The 14,533-nt window shown below is 37.6% G+C and overlaps 1 protein-coding gene across 1 annotated transcript in view; it reads left to right on the top strand.

Moving 5' to 3' along the window:
• Positions 1-14,533, top strand: part of NAALADL2 (N-acetylated alpha-linked acidic dipeptidase like 2) — a 489,903-nt gene that overhangs the window by 303,896 nt on the left and 171,474 nt on the right. Inside the window, exon 6 of the mRNA XM_074834594.1 lies at positions 5,598-5,748. Coding sequence (XP_074690695.1) covers positions 5,598-5,748 — 151 coding nt within the window. The remainder of the gene's footprint in view (positions 1-5,597; positions 5,749-14,533) is intronic.

Below are 14,533 nucleotides of genomic sequence, written 5' to 3'. Positions count from 1 at the left end.
CAGCATCGTGTGCTAAAGGTCTTTTTGAAATGTAGGCTTTTCAATTGTATTCGCATAGTATTGAAAATACATGATAATGAGGTAAAGGAGAAATGTTAAATACCATTGTGCAGCTAGTTTATATTGTTGTATTTACTGATACATTTTAACCATTACATAATAATTGAAGGTCTGAAGGCTTATGTGCTGTAGTTGAAAGCAGAATTGGGTCTAATAAGAAAACATCGCTGGATTTGTATTGAACCTTATATTGAGAAGTAAAATGTAGCAGAAGGGAACCTATAGTAAAATGAAGAGATCTGGTTCATTTTTTTCCCAGCACTAGAGTTTGATTTATCACATGCTGAAAAACTCTCATCAACGTATATACAAATGGTGAAATGCATTTCAGAGTTGCTGTATTTTAAATTAACTTTTCCAGACACAGTCTTACTGCTACTTATTTTGAGTAAGGATAGAATCTTCCATAATGACAATCTCTTATTATATATAGAATTGTAAGCCAGCATGTCCTGTACTGAACTGCATTATCTTACATAATGTATCATTCGATAAAAGAACAGGTTTGTTCCATTGGTTGGTGAACAGGTTTTTCACAGCTTTGTTTCTTGAGGTTGGATTTTGTGGTGTCTAATTTGTGATCCAAGTTTCTGTATTCTTTTCCATCTGTCACACTCTCTCTTGTGATTTCTTGTATGGTTCTTCCCCCTTCCATTAAGGAGTAAGCTCTCCAGATTTTATTAATGCCTTCTCAGTGTGGTGCATTAGCAGGATCTGTCTCTTGTCTACTCAGTATCCCATTTTCATTAAACTTGCAGGAATACACTGAGGTATTCTGTCCTGTGAAATAAGTCTTCTGTGCCAGCTAATCGGTGGCTCAATCATTACTGTGGATCAAGGCACATAAACGGACAAGCATATAAAGCAGACTAAAGGAGTCTTACAGAGGCAATATTTGTCAGTAATGGGGCTGGTATCATACCTTATAAAGCATAACATTTAGGGGAGAATTAAAGGGGAGAGAGAAGAAATGACCTTCACCAGAAGAAAGACAAACCACAAACCTGCAGCTGAGTGCGCCTTTGATACCATGACTGATGGCAAAGAGGTTTCACAAAGATGCAGAAATGTCTAGACAGTGACACAGCAAGGTTTGCAGAAAGTTTGGCTATATTTTGGGACCACTTCCAAATATAGTGGGAGGAACTGCTAATAATGAGAAACTATTTTAATATGTAATTGGTAGGTGGTTCTAATCCACAGTTACCTGTGTCATCTTTTTTTTCTGATGCATTCATAATCATCATTAACATTATTGGGTTTAGGAATATACCATGTTGTGATGCATCTCATCAGTTGATCACGCATTACTACTTTATAAATCATCTGTAAACAGAACTAGCACTGGGAATCAACTAAAAGGGATCAACTAAAGGGAGAGCAAAGATGGCATGCTCATTTCATTGTCTTTAAGCCATTAGGGTCTTTCTGGATTAGAAAAGATAAGGTGTTCGGAGCACTGAGCGAACAGTTTAGGAAGCTCTTTCTTAGCTACCTCTGCACTCTTACTTGGTGTAATCCAGATGAGACCGAAGTGTGATGTGCTTTTCTGCTCTCTGCCCAAGAAATGACAGCTGAAACTCAACCCCAAGATGCAGCTCCCATGAACAGAACATCAGAGTAGTGCTGATGCAGTCAGGCTTTATTTTTGACTGGAAAGTGAGAGCCCTTCTTTAACAGCTACATGGTTCAATGTGCATGCTTTTAATCCTTCTGAGGCTCCGTGGTTAGCAGGTAACCAGTCCAATGTACTCTCTGGAAAAGAATGAAGCCTGGTTACCTGATTGTTCATGTGGTTTTTGATGCTTGGGAGGTGCAAGGGTACACTGAGCTGAGGAGACCAGGGGAAAAGATTTTCAGCGAGGCAGACTTTTCTCTGAGCTGAAAAATAACAAATACAGCTTGAGGCCACTACCTGCTGTGTTGCTTCCCTGTTTATAACCAGTCATTTAAGGACAGCTCTTACTGCATTACACTGGATTTTCATATAGAGAGGTGATAGTCACTTCTCTTTGTTCCTGCATTCAGATCACTAAGGTAACCCCCTGATGAAGCATCCATTCAGGTGCACACTAGCCTCAGGTGAGATAAAACACATTAGAGTCAGCTGTGACAGGTAGTGGCCCTTGCTTCTTGTTGCTTGTTTATTCCAGTGAAGAGTCGTGCTCAGCTTACTTTTGACCTACTGCCTATCTACCAGGAGGTTTGTGGCCAAAGCCCAACAGTAAAGCTTGGCTCAAATGTGGAGTACAGACCTAGTCTCTGTTACCTATGTACCAATACAAAAGATACATGTTTCCTCTGCAACATTCAGAGATGGTGCAGTTAAAATGGAGAAGTAGCTTTGAGTTTTCTTGTTAGAGCAAAACCAAGTTCTCGAGACTATTGCAATCTGCCTGTATAAAGAATTGGTTTTGTTTACTCTTGCAGATCAGTTATCTTGCTCTCCTGTCCAGAAACTTTAATGTGTTATCAGGGTAACCATTTAGTATATCTAAAGCTAGTGATGTTATAGTCATTGCGCTTTACATTCAAGCAATAGCTTCTTATATAAGAACCTCCCTGAGTAAAATAAAGGCGTGTCTTTTCACTGCTTCAGCCACATCATCTTCAAAAGACAATTTAATGGTGCCTTGTGGTGCGTAGAGTTTACAAGGCCAATCTGTCCCCAGTTACACAACAGGGCCTTTGATAAAGCAGCAAGACTAAAGCAACATTAGATTAAACTGAGTCCAGAATGTTTTATGGGGTGATTTAATATACTGGATTGAAAGAGTTACTGTTTTTTAAGTGACTCTAAAAACTGAGGATTTAAGCAGCCATAATTAATGAAAGGGTTAACAGTGGGCACCAGTGTCTGTTTTCTTGTCAAGTGTTCTGCTGTTACCATTTTTTTCTGAGATGTTTGTGGCTTTGGGAGGTGGAGGAGGCATACACCCAAAACCATAAGGAGCAAATTCTGCTCTTAGTTGGTTCTACAATCTAAAATAATCCATTGATTTGAATAGATGTGTCCCAGTTTACTTTAAGGGCTTAATCTACAATCTTTAGCCATGTAAAAAAGCATTCAGTACCTTCCTCAGATTCTTTGTGCTAGGGCACTTTAAGTCTGTTAAGGTATTGACTTATTTAAGATGAAAATGGAAGCAACAATACTCATTTATTGTTGGCATAGTTGTGATGTTACTGTAGGAAAGTTAAAGAGCAGCAATTATAGCTGAAATCTGAAAGCTGTTTTATAATTTCACATGTACAACACAACTCCTTACTAGAGATTGTAGCCATGGCAGCAGTGGTTGCTGCGCTTTGTGAATAACAACTGTGTATTTACCTTCTCTCGGTGAAACAGAGGAATTTAGTAGTGATTTTTGTTACTTAAAAAGTTTTTAAAACTCTCTTCAAAGTAAAGATTGCATCTGTGTTTCCTATTTCTATGCTATTCAGTAAGACTAGAGTTGAATAAAAACATACTGGTTATGGATGCAGGAAAAGAAAAGACAATTGTCATTTTAAATCCTGGTTGTTACATCATTTAGCTGTCATGTGTCCTGCTTCTCATATACTAGCCCCACCCCTTTTATTGTGCAATCAAATCCTGGCTGAATATGAACATGAATTTGAAAGAGAACAATACAATAATAAACAAACCTAACATTTTGAAAATTTTTATTCCTGCATTACATTAGGGTCTGTAATACATTTTTAAACATCTGTGCTAGTCACGTTCTCTACTCTGCACACTCATATTCATCTGAATAGAGTTCTCTCAGACAGACTGTCCCTTTTCATCTAGGGATTGCTTGTTTGAATAAGATACATAAGATTACACAAGTGATTCAACAGGTTCACTTGCATCTGTTTATCTGAATTCAGACTTTTGAGTCAAAATCTTGGCAAATCACAATATCAGACATGTTTACTTATAAAAAAGGCAAATAGTAGGCTGCTATTTTTATACATTTTTTTTCTGTCTTTCAAGAAAAGCAGAACTAAACATCACATGCTTTTGAGGCTTAAACTGGATGTCATATATTCATGTAATTTACATACTTGTAAAGCCACAAAGGACTATGCATAAACATTCCTTAAAACCAACAGCCAGGAGATAAATTGAAAGCAGTATATACACAGAAAAAAAATGAAGTGTCTAAAAAACAGAAGGAGAAGAACAGTTGAACTGAGAAATGGAGGTATAGTAACAAGTTCTCGTGTTCCTACAGAATCAGAGTTGTGAAGTCCAGAAACATCATATACATGGAGTCATTCCTCAGACCAGTTGGAGCCATTTGGAAAGTCATCAGTCGAACATAGTGAATAGTAAAATAATTGTTAAATACCAGAATTACTTCTGTCTGAAAAATTAATATAGTTTTGTGTCATTGTAGTCTTCAGTCAATTTCAAATATGCAAGCATTACACAGAAGGGTCATCTCATTTCATGGGAGTATTTGCTAGGTTACAATTTGATTTCATCTTTTTCAGAATGAAATCCCCTTATTTTTCAGTTCTCTATGAAAGGGAAAACCTGAGATTTTTCAGTCAAAATTGATCTATGCAAGTTATGGTGCTTGGATGCTTTTGTCCTTGACTTTGGGGAAGTTTGCCTGATTTTGCTGCACCAGATCTATAGATTTTTTGGAAAAGCTAATTACTATTACCAACTCAAGCTGTGATGTTCTAATGAGAGAGAGTAAAAGCTATCTGTCTGACAGGAGACAGACTCCAAAGTTTGGGTAAGCTAGACTGCCTTTTTTTTTTTTTTCCCAATCCTGTAAACACCTTTTGATTTCTCTCTTAACTGAAGAATAATGGTGTCCAGAAATCCTGAGCAAGACTGATGATAGTGTATGCAAACATCTAGTATGTGCTATACACACTTATGCATGTCCTTGAAGAGGTAAACTAAGCAGGAATGTCATATTGTTAATAGTATGGAAAATATGGAACGTGTACTCAAGATGTTTTAATAAGATTAGTTTCAAAACTAAGGCATTTTCAAGATGGTATTTATATCACGTGAAAACATGTTGAGGTTGTAATTCTAGCAAGTGTCCAATGAGTAGGGAGAAAGGTGGCTCGGCTCATATCTCTTTGTGTATGTTTCTGAATAACGGTCAGTACCTCACCTGAATATAATCTCCAACACACCATCTTTGTCTGACTATCACAACAAAAGACGTGAAGATGGAACAGTTTCAAATCTCAAATGCAGTTGTAGTGAGTGTTTCCTCAACATGCTACATATGATTTAAAAGTCAGAATTCTTTTTCTTGTTAGGCTTTGAAAGTAGCTTTTGACATGATTTGGGTAACTTGACTTTTAATTAGTATTTTGGGGGGCTGATTTTGTCTTTTCAAAGAATAGCTGCTGGTTTTATATTACAAATAGTTTGGAACTGCACCTGTCTTTGTACAGAGCATAGTATGGTGAGAGCCTGATGCATGATAAAGCCTCTATCTCAATAGTAATTAAAATAAATAATAATGTTTTCTGTTATCGTTTTTGTTAATAGTCACCTATGTTGTTTGTTCCTTTAGCTTTCTCTGTTAGAAGATGCAGGGTTTGGTGGTGTTCTTCTTTACGCTGATCCTTGTGACTTACCAAAGACTACAGATCTTGCCGATAAAGCTTTTATGGTTTCCTTGAACAGCGGAGGAGATCCATCAACACCTGGTTATGCCAGTATTGGTAAGTAGCGTTCAAGGCATATTCAGTTAATGGACATTTTAATTCTCTGTTAGATTGTAAGTATGGGAGTTAAAACACTAAACCAAATCCTGTCTGAAATAGAAACTCTGAGTAAGGGAACACTGTGTAATGCAGCGTGGCTCAAAGGATGGAATCCAATCTCAAAAGTGCTTTACTCTAAACACTTGGCACTCTAAATAATTTATTTTGTTTCTTTTTGTATTTGTGTATTCACACATTGAACCTTTATTCCTTCCTCTTATCCCATGGGAAAAGAAAGCTGTGAAGTACTAATCCAGTGGTTTCTGAACAGGTTCCACAGGATCTGTCCCTACTGAAAGAAATATTCCTTCCCTTCATTCTTTCTTCCACTTTGATGGTACTGGTAATGGAAACTTCTGGTCAATAGGTGCAAGTGAAATGTAATCAGAAATGTATATTTGAAAAGATGTAAGAAAAAAATAATTTTTATAGTGTCTTAGCACAATTATCACTTTAATAGCATATGTTCATTTAGCCTTGCCTCAGTTCTGCCAGGATAGACTTGGTTATCAATTATGCTTTTCTAAATACATGTATTTTCAAAGTGTGGGATATAAAGAATTGATTTTAAGGAACTACATACTCTTTTATAAGTTTCAGGGTTGTTTTTTTTTTTAAAGCAATGTTAACAATAAATAGCAGCAGCAGCATATTTGAATTGTATGTACCGCTTAAATCTCCATTCTTGGCAGTTCAGTGAATGTTCTGCTTCTCTGCTGCCTTTTCAGCTTTACAACCTTTTTTACTATCTAACTATTTGGAAATGTATTAAGCAGCAGTCTGTGAGTTTGTGGCAAGGCTTCATCAAGAATATTTGGTCCAGTTACTAGCTCAGACATCTAAAGTATGACTTGAATTGGCACTAAATCAACTGAGGCAACACTGAGATACTTCATGACTAGAATGGCAGAAAATAGAAATATTTGCCTGGTTGTCAAAGAAGGGTGTTAGCTATTCACAGCATGGATGCCTTGACAGCTCAGTGGGAAAGAAATTGCACATTTTCTCAGTGTCTCAGTGTACCTGACCCAGTGTTCTTAAAAGTGCCCTGGGAGCTACAGAGGTAAATATAACACTCTTTAAGCTCTATTCTTGCTCATTTCATGGAGCTATTCGAAAAAACAGTTTGTCGCTTATCTGTCTGGCTGACTCCTTAATGTTTTATTTACCCTACATGAAAACTGGAGCTAATTAAAACAGATACACCAACATGAAGATGCCATTTCAGTGTCTAAACTTTATGTGTTGGTTTTCTGTCAGTAAATGATCTCATCGGCAGTGTGCATTCCAATCTCCAGTTTGAGAAAAAGAAGCTTAATTGTATGGAAAATGGTGATATAAGTATATTGATGTTTTCTACTAGAACCCTTAGTGTGGCTTGTCTGTGGTTTTAAATCTCTGAGCAGCATTCATAAGCAGGGAGAGGCTATCATGTTCCTATAATCATTTATATTTTGATCATGGAATGCAATGATGATCTGGAGAGTGCTTAAAGGAACACTTGAGGAAACTCTTTTTCATGGTTCTGTCACTGGAAGGTAGATCAGAATGAAGCAATTCCTGTGTTTCTGATGATGATTTTTTTTCTCCGGAGGCTATGAATCAATTTGGTTAGGGGTAACTTATACCTGTGACAAATACAAATATGTCTGGAGCGTGGACTTTTGCCTGAGGGATGTGCTTGCATATAAGGTAGTTAAACTGACTACATGTAGAATAAAAGTGCCAGATACCCAGGGTTGCCCCTATCACTTTGATTCACAGAGTATAACGTGCACTACAAGAGATTTTATTGGAAGCTCCTGCTTAAGTTATTGGCGTATCTTTGACACCATCTGCACTCCACACATTGCCAAAAGAACTGTTACTATTACAATCTCAGGGACTGCTCCTACTACTGTTCTCCCTTTTACTGGGAAATTCCTAGTAAAATGAGTGATCCAAACTTAGTCTCGTACTAGGTGAGTAAAAGGTAGGAGTCTTGTATCTTCATGCTGCTGCCTATGTTTTTCACATTCTTTTAGTCTGAAATCAAATTTCTCTCTGGTGTCAGAGTATTGGACTGCTTCAGGTTTTTTCCTAGGAAAAAATCTTCAGGAAATGATACCATTTACAGATCTCTTCTCAAAGTTGACAACATTTTCAAATGGGGTTTATGTAATGGTTCAGAGAGAACTTTGGACTTCTCCTGAGGTTTTAGCTCAAACTTTCTGTTTCATGAAGATTAAATGCTGCGCTTCTGCATATGAATTATTTTAGAATGTACAGAAATAGCTTGAGGATGTGTTTGAGATCCCTACTACCTATGAGTGGAATGATTTTTTTGATCTCTCTTTATTAAAGAGAAAAAAGTAATGATGTGGAAAAGGAAGTGAACAGCACTTATGTAAAAGTTTCTGCAGCTTTGGTTTGATAATGTAATTCTGTTCTTAAGACTCCCAATCCTATGTCACATCAGTGCTGAAACAATCATATGAGCCTTTGTGGGCATCAGTTCTGTCTTCCTGATTCTGATTGCCAAAGACTGGTATCCTCCATTTTTAGAAGTCTTCCTTCTATCTTCCTGCTTTTGAAATTAAACAGATCCAGTGAGTGGGACTCAAGGAATTAAACATATGGGATTAAGAAGCTTGAGAGGGAGATGAGACACTTCTGTAGCAAAAATTATACTGAAAATAAAGTTTAGAAGAATAGCATAAAGCTTGAGTGATTTCCTCCATCTACTTTTTTTTTTTCCATTTTGACTTTTTGAATGATGTACTTCCTTTCACCTACCTTTGTATGGCAGACTTCTATATGATTTCTCCATTACTAGACTTCAGAGCCATTTTAAATCAAATTTGTTTCCACACAGGAAATGGATCAGTAAAGAAAAATATGGATAGAACCTATTTGCCAATCCTAGTATGTAAATAGAAAAGTGACATTGTGATAAGCATTAAGAACCCTGCCTCTGAGATAAGGTACCTCATAATAGAATCTCTATCTGTGCAGTGGTGGAATAGAAATTATTTCATGAAGAATTCAGGCAGCATCATAGTAAATTCTGTGAGCTTAAAAATGCTGAAATATAACAGCTGCAAAATACAATCTTATGCTATCAGCTGGAGTTTCAAGTGTAATGTTGTTTTAGAGAATTGTTATGTAGTTATAACAGTAAGGCAAAGCAGTATATTTGTAAGTAGTCCATGCTTCAGGTCATTGTTAGCAGCTAGTCATGTGAGCTATATTACAGGGATTTGGGTGAAAAGTCAGTAACACAGGGGAAATTCACAGTGTCCCTAGAACTGTGAATAGTGAACACTATTCAGGCAGAGGAATTGACATGAGCATTCCTCAAACGTTGCTAATAGGATTTGATTTCAGAAGAAGGGACAGGGAAGACAGAGAATAGGCGAGATGTTGATCCACTGCAGGCTACAGCTCAGCCTATCAGTGAAGGTACCTCTGAAAACATATTTAAGAAAGGACAAGAATTTTGGGCAGGAGAGTGAAACTGAGCCTGGAAAAAGACATGGTGAAGGTGCTGTTTTAATCTTTTTGGTTTTGTTTCTCACTATCCAAATCTGTTTTAATTGGCAATAGTTGACACTGTTTTGCACATGATGGTAGTTGGTAAGTGATCTCCCTGTCTGTATCTTGAGCAATGAGCTTTTCCATCTTATTTTCTTCCCCTATCCTGTTGAGTAGGGGGGGCAAGAGCATGGCTGGGTAGGTGTCTGGAAGCTGGCCAAAGTTAACCCACCACACAGTTCTCCATGTTTTGATAAATTACAGCAAAAGTTAAAGAACACCAGATATGCATCATAAAAAGCCCATGGCATTTACCTTTTTAGTCATGTGTTAGTCTTCAGTTGAGCATAGCCAGTTCTTCTGCAGTGAACACAGGGAACTACTGCTACTACTTGGAATATGGGTAAGTAAGAACATGCTGTGATGAAAATGTATGCCTACTTTATTTTTTGTCAGCCCTATGATTCTGTATGTTTATGTGCTTCCTGCCTCATACCTGAGTTTGTCCTTACTGTCCTTTACTTCATGATATTTTACTCCTCTGAAGCAACCAGCTGAGCAGAAGTCAACTAGAAAATAGAACATTGTGTAACAGTTTTAACCATGCATATGCAACATATGTTCTAAAATGTTTTGTAATAAATCATCATGACTTTTTACAAGATGTCCTCAGCCTTGGGTTGTCTGTTCTTTTAAAGAACAAAACACAGTTACAAGGATAGTTTTCTATGCTTGCCTTTGAAGTTGTGGAAATGATCCTGGGATTTATTTATTTTTTGTCGAAATTTGTGTTTACTTTCCACTAATAATGTCAGATAAATGAAATATGAAGATAACTTGGTGTAAAATGACTGTCTACATTCAGACTTCTGGGTTGTTTTGTTTCATTTTCCTTAAGGGCAGACTGAAGCTGGGGAGAAAGAAAAGCTTACAGTGCCATATTTTAATTTAGAGGGGTGTGTGTGTATATATTTACATATACTCTTGATCATTTTATTTTTTACTCATGACATAATTTTAGCAGTTGCCATAAAAAAAAAAACCCACACTTTATCATTACTAACTACACTGTTGTATCTGATATACTGTGTAATTTTCTGTAAGAAGAAAAAAAAAAAAACTGTGCTAATACAATAGAGAGGTAAATCTTCGGAAAATACTGGCTTTTGAATAGGGAGCACAGTAAGTAATAATTTCAGCAGATTTTCAATAATACCTCTAACACTAAGGATTGAAAGGGTATGTGAATCCATGATCTGCCTCTTCAGATTTCGCAGTATACAATAAAGCAACTAAATTTGTATTTAAGTACCAAATTACATGCTCTGAGTTGTTTGGGTTTTGTGGTTTTTAGTTTTTCCTCCTGTCTGGCTTTCAATGGGTGTTGCCTGTATTTAAAACTGAGAATATCAGTTGGATATTTTAGGCTCACAGGTTTGAGTGTATAGACCTTTGTATTGTATATCAGGTAACATCTATTAAGCTGCTTACAATTTCACCTTGGGAGGAAGAAACAAATTTGACTCACAAATGCCATGATTTTATCAATTAGTGTTAGAAGAGCAGGTGAGAAATTACTGCCAGTGGTACTGTAATAGCTTGCTAGCTACATTTGTATCATTTGACTCTTAAAACTGCCATATTCAAATATGGTCAAAACTTTTCTCCATTTCAAACAGAAAATTATAAAACAATGTGAATTTAAAATGGTGGACTGTACAAGTGATAAATGCCAAATTATTTGAACAACAACAGATCGATGCTTCCTATGCTGCAGAATTAGTTCAGTGGAAAACATACTGCCTAAATACTTCCTGACACCTTAGAAGTTGGAGAGGACTCCTCAGTATTCTTGACATTTCAGACAGTTTCAAACTACTAAACAGCCTTGACTCCCTACAAAATGTTTTCCAGTGAAGCCACTTTGTCTCATCCAGCAAAACCAGCATTTTAAATGGTGTCCACATGAAATTTTTGAAGCTACTCAACTGGCAAGTGAGTTTAGCATATTTAAATCTTTTGCATGATCATGATTGAAAATAATCTTGCCATAGCTTTACTGACATGATATTTCAGCTCAATGTAATTTGTGCGAGTGAGCTAATTTATTATGTGCTCACGAAACAGCCGTCACTGTACAGCTATAAGTCTAGATGGTGTGCTGGGATCTGCTACTATAAAAACACGGGTGCCTGCAGAGTCTCTTTGAAATCAATTGTCTTTGTATGGGCTGAGAATCCAGGATGGGGGTCTGCTTTTATAGCATCAGGAAGTTCTGTGAGGACTCCCTTGCACTCAGTAATGTGGTGTTAAGAAGCAGATGAGACCCAAGACAGGCTATTGAGGAAATATTTTACTAGATTTATGTGTATGGATGAGGAGAGGAACTACTTTTGTTTGCAAAGGTAGAGGGATGAATAGTTGTGCGTTTGCTCATGTAGCAATATATAATGACCCATTTTAAGAACCAACTAAGCTCTGAACTGACTGTCAGCTAGAGGCCAATTTTATGGCCCGCTTGCCCTGTTGCCAGTCATTTGCTACTTAACACCCTTCTCTGCACATTACTGTGCTTTCTTCTAATCCTGTATCTTTGATAGCCTTTTCCAGTGGCTTCATTGTGTTTCGGGTGGGAGTTGTTTTCATTCAAAACCCAATTAAGCTAATGTTACTTGAGATTTTTTCAACCAGCAGTGTCTAGGAGATAGGCAGGAAAGTTTAGCAGTATCTGTGCATGAAATCTGAGTTTATAGCAAAAACATGCATAGAAATAGCAAACCAATACAGTCACTTTCAGGTTTTTTCTAATTGCATCCTGTACACACATTTCTTTGTTCACTGCAACTGAAACACTTGCGTAGACTGATACCAGATTGGTGATGACACCTCCCCACTGCAGGCAAACAACAGTGCTATTGCTGGTGTTGGGAGATCCAGAAAGGGCTTAGAACAGTAGGTAGTTACCTTTTGAGTGGACTTCTTTTTGAAGGCTCCAAAACTCTGGTTGTAGTATTACTTGTCAAAATTTAAAAGATTCTCTCTTAATATGACTGTTCAGGCATCTTAGATTTAAAACTGGCTGTTGATTTTTCAGTGAAGAGCTATATTCATTTAAAAGAAATGCTGAGAGGCAGAATATGTTTGTGAATTTAGGCTGAATTTAGTGTTTAGTTTTGTATTCAGAAAAGGGATTTTAAGAAGCTGTCAATTTTCTCTTTAAATTTAAAAAAAATGAACTTTTCCCTTCTATTAAAACGATGAAATATAGGGAAGAGACAAAAGGGTTAAGTGATTGAATATTTTGAACGTAATGGGCCCAATTCACTATTAGTTGTGCTTTTTTCCGATTAATCTATTTTGTATGTACAAAGCAAATACCTGTTTTGGAGCTGACAGTGTTTTACTCAAGCATACCGCTAAATTGACACCTCAGAGTAAAAGGCAGGCATTTCTGGTAGGTGGTACTAGTTATTAACGCTGCTGTAATTGCCAGAAATACAGCTGTGTCAACGTAGAAATTCTGGTCAGGTTCAGTCAATAATTTTGGCCGTATAGAAGCTAAAGGGAAAAATGTCAGAACCAGGATGACTGTAAAGCAGTTTTGGTACCCCTCACAGGAAGATAAAGCAGATAGTAGCTGTGTACGTATAAATAAAGGAATTGTATTTGCTAATAAAGTTGGGTTTACTTTCCCATACGTTTGTGCGTGTCTGTAATACAATGGAGTTTTATCCTCCTGGAACTCCTGTGCACAAGTTGGGATACTACAGTGTAACTCTTACATATTGCAGACTTAACACCTTCAAGTGCACCTGCACAGTATCAAGAGCACCATAAAGTCAGCTGGCTGATTGTTTAAGCAATTAAAGATGTAATTAGTTTCATAATTGAATTTTTTCTAGTGCAGTTCAACTACTGCAAGCCAGAATAAACCAAAGCATCTTTAATTCGACTTGATCTCTGTTCCATCCCACTGCTTTACCATATTGAGCAGCTGCATAAAAAAAGATAATAGTACCTCTTCCTACTTTCAGACAGGTAGAAACTCCCCCAGAAGAAAACCTAATCATCTTAAAATGGAGATGTGGAAAATACTTTTTTGTTACATAAATGTGTACTATCATATTATATAATACTGTTCTGCGGAACACTAAAACACATAAGTAATTCATCACAGTTTGGGTTTGGCCAATTTTCAGAAGCATTTTGCTTGTACTTTTCAAAGGATTTTTTTAGACATGTACTGCTTTTCTTTCCTTCAGAGACAGAAGGATGCTCTACCCAGGGGGACTGAGAAAAGGGGAAAGAAAAAAAAGAAAGGGGAAACTGTTGTGATGGTTTAGTTGATTGGCTAAGGACAACATGAGTCGTGAAGGAAGCTTATGAGACAACAGGGTAAACAGTATGCGTTCATCAAATATGGTCAAAACTGTCTGAACATATTGGGGGTGTGATTTCGGTGACAGCGTGCTCCAGAGCATGGCGTATCATTGAGTGGCTGGGATGTCTCTGATACTGATGTCAGTAAAGGGATCACAGCTCTTGACACAGGGGAAAAGAATCACAGTCTAGTTGAGCTTGGAAGGAGCCGCTGGAGATAGTGGGAGGGCAAGCCACCTGCTCAAAGCAGAGTCAAATAGAGCAGGTTGTCCAGGACATTGTCCAGTTTGGTTTTGAGCATCTCCAAGCACGTACCACAGTCACTTTGGGCAACCTCTTCCAGTGCTTGACCACCCTCACCTAAAAATAGCTTTCCTTATGCTTAAGAGGAATTTCTTATATTTCAGTTTTCTCCTCCATTCCCTGAATACTACTGGAGAAGAAACAGGCTCCACCTTCTTCCACTTCCCATCACGTATTTACACACATTGATAAGATCTCCACAAGTCTTCTCTGCTCGAGAATAAACAATCCCACATCTCTCAGCCTCTTCTCCTGTGTCAGATGCTTCAATCCCTTAGTCATGTTCATAGCCCTTCACTGCAATTGCTCTACGATGTTCACTTCTCTTCTGTGTGAAGGAGCTCAGAACTGGACCCAGCACTCAAGGTGTCGTTGCACCAGTGCTGAGTGGAGGGGAAGAATTGCCTCCCTTTACCTGCTGACAATGCTCTTCCTAATGCAGCCCAGGATGCCGTTGGCCACCTTTGCTGCCAGGGCACATTGCTGGCTCATGCTTGACTTGCTGTCCACCAGGACCTTTTCTCCCCGACTGTGTTCCAGCCAGTCA

Source organism: Strix aluco, chromosome 9, assembly GCF_031877795.1.
Source record: "Strix aluco isolate bStrAlu1 chromosome 9, bStrAlu1.hap1, whole genome shotgun sequence".
Lineage (NCBI taxonomy): Eukaryota > Metazoa > Chordata > Aves > Strigiformes > Strigidae > Strix > Strix aluco.
The sequence above is the reverse complement of the archived record's forward strand: the minus strand, read 5'-3'. Positions and strand labels throughout refer to the sequence as shown.